General features: G+C 66.6%; 1 protein-coding gene across 1 annotated transcript in view; it reads right to left on the bottom strand.

The window, feature by feature from the left end:
- The window catches only part of LOC106900306 (menin-like), a 13,857-nt gene extending 11,915 nt beyond the window's left edge, over positions 1-1,942 (bottom strand). The window contains exons 1-2 of the mRNA XM_014962321.1: positions 1,466-1,942; positions 72-287 (exon numbers count right to left, since the gene is read on the bottom strand). Of these exons, the coding sequence (XP_014817807.1) occupies positions 72-287; positions 1,466-1,907 (658 nt within the window). The 5' untranslated portion in view covers positions 1,908-1,942. The remainder of the gene's footprint in view (positions 1-71; positions 288-1,465) is intronic.
- Between the last annotated feature and the right edge of the window lie 6 nt (positions 1,943-1,948).

Below are 1,948 nucleotides of genomic sequence, written 5' to 3'. Positions count from 1 at the left end.
GTCCCTATGTCCCCCCAGCTGTCCTTATGTGTCCCCCCCGTCCCCAGGTGTCCCCCCCTGTCCCCCCCAGCCCCTCACCCTCTCGGCGACCCCCGCCTGCACGCTCTGCCCCCTCCTGTCCTCGTTGCCCTTCCCGTGCCAGGTGACCTCGGCCGTTTGCTGCCCGCGCTCCCCAAAGGCCACCCAGGCGTGATCCTCCGACAGGGCCAGGTGCACGTCGGGCAGCCCCAGCGCCTGGCAGGCCCCCACCACCGCAAACGCCACCCCCGAGCTGTCCAGCTTCGTCCCTGGGGGGGGAAAGGGGGGGCAGGTTAGGGGGCAGACCCATAGGGACCACCCAGAACCCCCATCGGCCATGGGGCTGACTCATAGAACCAGCCCCACCACCAACAAGGCCACCACTGAGCTCTTCAGCATCATCTCTGGGGGGCAGAGATGTGGGGCAGACCCATAGGGACCCCATCAGCCATGGGGCTGACTCATAGGATCCTTAACATCCATGAGACAGCCCCATGGAACCAGCCCCACCACCACCAAGACCAGCCCTGAGCTCTTCAGCATCATCCCTGGGGGGAGATGTCACGTCGGGCAGCCCCAGCGCCTGGCAGGCCCCCACCACCGCAAACGCCACCCCCGAGCTGTCCAGCTTCGTCCCTGGGGGGGGAAAGGGGGGGCAGGTTAGGGGGCAGACCCATAGGGACCACCCAGAACCCCCATCGGCCATGGGGCTGACTCATAGAACCAGCCCCACCACCAACAAGGCCACCACTGAGCTCTTCAGCATCATCTCTGGGGGGCAGAGATGTGGGGCAGACCCATAGGGACCCCATCAGCCATGGGGCTGACTCATAGGATCCTTAACATCCATGAGACAGCCCCATGGAACCAGCCCCACCACCACCAAGACCAGCCCTGAGCTCTTCAGCATCATCCCTGGGGGGAGATGTGGGGGGCAGGTTAGGGGGCAGACCCATAGGGACCCCCCAGAACCCCCATCAGCCATGGGGCAGACCCATAGGGACCCCCCAGAACCCCCATCAGCCGTGGGGCAGACCCATAGGGACCCCATCAGCCACGGGGCAGACCCATAGAATCCTTAACATCCATAGGAGAGCCCCACAGAACCAGCCCCACCACCGCAAACGCCACCCCCGAGCTGTCCAGCTTCGTCCCTGGGGGGGGAAAGGGGGGGCAGGTTAGGGGGCAGACCCAGAGGGACCACCCAGAACCCATAGGGACCCCATCAGCCATGGGGCAGACCCATAGAACCCTTAACATCCATAGGAGAGCCCCATGGAACCAGCCCCACCACCACCAAGACCAGCCCTGAGCTCTTCAGCATCATCTCTGGGGGGAGATGTGGGGCGGGGTTAGGGGGCAGACCCATAGGGACCCCTTCCAGGTGTGACCTCCAGCCCCCCAGGTCCTCCCCACATCCCCCATGGGGCAGCCCCACGGCTCTGACCCGTGATGAAGCTGAAGAGGGACTGGATGTGGGCCCTGTCCTTGAAGTAGGAGCGGCTGAGGCTGTTCCAGATGACGTCGGAGACCTTGCGCACCAGGTCGCGGGAGGAGAAGCCCCCGGGGCGGGGGTAGAGGGAGAGGTCGACGGCCCCCCGGATCTGGGCGGTGAAACGGGCGTAGAGGGCGGCCACGATGGAGAGCTCGGCCACCGGGAAGTAGGCGACGGTGTGGGGGTCGGGGCCGGGCCGGGCCTCGAAGGAGAGCCCCGGGACGTTGGTGGGGAGGACGCGGTTGACGGCCAGGAAATGCTCCACGAAACCCAGCACCAGGGAGAGAAGGACCAGGTCGGGCTCCGGCGTCCGCAGCTCGGCCTCGAAGAGCCGCACCACGGCCCCCACCGAGCGCAGGGGGAACAGGGCCTTCTGCCAGGGCTTCAGCCCCATGGCCGTGCCTGGGGGGGCAGGAAGGGGGTGTGATGGGGTCT

Source organism: Calidris pugnax, unplaced genomic scaffold (genome assembly GCF_001431845.1).
Source record: "Calidris pugnax isolate Ruff unplaced genomic scaffold, ASM143184v1 scaffold1921, whole genome shotgun sequence".
Classification (NCBI taxonomy): Eukaryota; Metazoa; Chordata; class Aves; order Charadriiformes; family Scolopacidae; genus Calidris; species Calidris pugnax.
The sequence above is the reverse complement of the archived record's forward strand: the minus strand, read 5'-3'. Positions and strand labels throughout refer to the sequence as shown.